Consider the following 3,184-nt stretch of genomic DNA (forward strand, 5'->3'; position numbering starts at 1 on the left):
AAAGCATGGTAGACAACTTAAAACATTTTCACCAAATTCAAAGTAGTACAAAAATTTTAAGACTACAGAACTACACATCGTACCTAATGTGTCATTAAAAATAGAAGACAGTATTTTCTTCAGCAAATAAAACAGCATACTGGTATGCTGTTAACGCATAAACCTTTTAATGTATACTGTCATTCACAAATTATTTACAACTTCCACTGTGTGAAGAGAACTAGAATGTAAATTTTCTGCAGAACTGGAAAAAAGCAATACAAAATTTGTGAAAGCCTGTGTTTCATATTATACAAAAGTAAGCAAGTTTTTCTCTTCAAATACCAGATATTGTACGCAGTGATATTTTGGACATATTATAGTAATTCTTGAGGATGTTTTAATGCTGGAGGTAAGTTTACACGCCTTGACTCTTCATCGAGGAGTACTAAGTCTTCTATTTCACTGCTTCTGTATTTCCTTTTACATATGTTTACCACCATCTTTTTCTTGAGAAATAACTTCCAGGCTTCTCCTGATGCAACTGCTTTTGCGTTTTCTTTGCTTTTTCCACAGCCAGTGCCCAAATACACAGGCTTACATCTCAATTCACAAACAATACTTTCTCGAGAGCTCTTATTTTTAGGCAGATCTGCCAGTTCTATTAGCGGGACAAGAGACACATCCAGTGTTGCTTTCAGAGCTTTGATAGCTGCGTTTAGGAGCTCTCCATGATTCATGCTGGGACTGAAGTCACCAACGGCCACCAACTTCCATGCCACCGTTTTGTACAGTCTATTGAAAAAAGGCTGCTTCTGTTTCACATCTTCATTGGTTAACTTGCAACAAGAGAATCTCACAGAACTCTCGCTCGCCTGCGCAGCACTTTCAGAAGGCAGCTGTGACGTGCTGGTCTGAGAGCTACTCTTAGAAGCCAGCTGGGACACACTTGCTGTGGAAGTGCTTTTGGAAACCAGAGAGCCGCTGGTCTGGGAGCTGTTCTTGGAAGCTAACAGTGGTGCAGCTCCCTGCGAAGTGCTTTTGGAAGGCAGCATCGTGTCTGCCGAGCTGGTGCTCTTGGGGGTTAGTAAGGATGTGCCTGATGAGGAACTGTTCTTCGAAACGGATGACGAAACACTCGCCTCTGAACTAGCTTTGGAAGTTAACCCGCTTGACGCAGTCTCTGAACTAGGTCTAGAAGACAACAGTGGCAACTCTACTTCTGAGCTTCCGGAGGAGCCCAACAAGGGCACCTCAATCTCTGAGATGCTTTGAGAGGCTGAGACTGAAGAGCCTTCCAAAGCACTCTTTTTCGGGGATCCACTTTGTTGTCTGGAATCAGTGGACTGGGTCACATGACTGTTCACACTGGATTTCAACAACGAAGAAACAAATGACGCTGAACCATGTTTATCTGGAGCTTCTGGTTCAGAAGCTTTTCCACACCCTACCGCCGTTACCTGAGAGGGAACGCTGCTGCTGCTTTGGCTGGAAACAGAGCGCTCTCCATCACTTGTGGAGCTATTCTGACTCAGGGTGCCAGAGCTCCGAGCTGAGTTCCCACTACTCTCCGATTTGGTAGTTGACCCCGAACACGCTGAACTGCTTTCCTGCTGAGCTGATGCACGTTCTGTTTTGGCAGGAATTTTCACATGATCTTGCTCAACCGCAGAACTGTTTTTTCCTTCTATGGCTCGTTTTTTTGTTGGCTCTTCTACCCCTTCTGAAAAACACGAAAACAAGTATGTGACTAAGCCTACCTCATACATATCAGCTGAAGATTTACAAGATAGATAGTCATATTAAAATAAAGGCACAAGGTGAAAACATTTCAAGATTTGTACATTCTTTAAAAAGTGTGGAATAACGTCATTAATTTCTTAAAACAGCGTTGAATAACATCAATAATCTTTTTATTTTTAAAATTTTTTGTTATTTTTTTTTCTGTTTTTTGGCTGCCCCACAGGGCATGTGGGTCTTAGTTCCCCGACTAGGGCTCGAACCCGTGCCCCCTGCAGTGGAAGCACGGTGTCTTAACCACTGGACCGCCAGGGAAGTCCCCTCAACAATTTCTAACATTAAAAAATCAACAGCATAGACAATATTTCACACTTCAAAATCTCACAGCAGTCAAAGGAAACTATCAAATTCAAAGCCTAAAACACAGAGACACATAATTTAGGTTTAACATTCCAATTTGGTTAATAACATTATAAAAATTCTAATTTGTTAAAAACTTAGTAATAACGATAATTCCTAATTACATCAAATTTAAGTTCTAAACTCCTATGTATGTTCACATCTATGATCTGCTAACCATTGCTACTCGATATCCCTCTTTTCTTCACCTTGGCAACCAGTTCGTCTCTTGTTGTATGGATTGGAGCATCTGTCACTTTGATGCCTTCAGCCATACTAAGTATTTTATCCATAACTTTTTGAGGGTACCTGAAAAAAGGAAGGGAAAGACACTTTATAAAGTGTTTTTGCTAAGCTGCCACCTCTGGGGTACGAACACAGGCCACAGGAACTGCATTTCCTGGTTGTAATCAAGAAACGGAATCAACCGCCAGGAACTTTCTGTTTCCTGGAACGCCGTAAACAAACGCCCGGGGTCTGGGAGGCGGGGTCCCTACTTACAAACCTAATTTAGATTCAGCGCCCCTCTCCCCCAAGAGCGCTGTAAGCTCATCGCCAACAACTCCACCGCCAGCTCCCCACCCAACGGGGGAACTTCCAGACTGTTAACCACGGCAGAGATGCCCTTCTCGCCCTTAGAGGGCAGCCTGTCCCGCGGATTCCCGCGCTTCCACCACTTCCCCTCCCGCCGAAAGCTCCGGACAAAACCGCGAGAGCAGCTCAGGGACGCCGGCTTACTCACCGGCACCCGAGGAAGACGTGGTTGGCCCAGGCCATGGAAAAGGAGACGAGCTGCTGCAGCTGCCGACTGCGGGTCCCGCTCTCGGCGTCGGCGGCCTCCTCCGGGTGGGCGGAGGCAGCGCCGCCGGCGGGGGCCAGGTCCCCGGCGTTGCGGAGCAGGAACTCGCGCCGGTGGCGCCAGTGTTTGTCGGTCTCGCCGTCGGGGCGCAGCGTCTCCACCCAGGCGGCCACCCGCGGGTTCTGGCTCAGGTACTCCGACACCTCCTGCGCCATGTTGGGCCTGCGGCTCGCGGAAGTCGCGGTCGGACGCTGCGCCGAGGCTGGG

General features: G+C 46.6%; 1 protein-coding gene across 3 annotated transcripts in view; it reads right to left on the reverse strand.

Moving 5' to 3' along the window:
* Positions 1–303: 303 nt before the first annotated feature.
* CDKN2AIP (CDKN2A interacting protein) overlaps positions 304–3,184 on the reverse strand; it is an 11,073-nt gene continuing 8,192 nt past the window's right edge. Inside the window, exons 1-3 of one of the 3 annotated variants that reach the window (XM_024117364.3) lie at positions 2,861–3,171; positions 2,297–2,427; positions 304–1,702 (exon numbers count right to left, since the gene is read on the reverse strand). In XM_024117364.3, coding sequence (XP_023973132.1) covers positions 357–1,702; positions 2,297–2,427; positions 2,861–3,132 — 1,749 coding nt within the window. In that variant the 5' untranslated portion in view covers positions 3,133–3,171 and the 3' untranslated portion in view covers positions 304–356. Of the gene's footprint in view, positions 1,703–2,296; positions 2,428–2,860; positions 3,172–3,184 lie in introns of those variants that run through there. The other 2 variants (XM_024117367.3, XM_024117368.3) reach the window with 2 other exon arrangements.

The sequence above is a fragment of the Physeter macrocephalus genome, chromosome 20 (genome assembly GCF_002837175.3).
Source record: "Physeter macrocephalus isolate SW-GA chromosome 20, ASM283717v5, whole genome shotgun sequence".
NCBI classification, from domain to species: Eukaryota; Metazoa; Chordata; class Mammalia; order Artiodactyla; family Physeteridae; genus Physeter; species Physeter macrocephalus.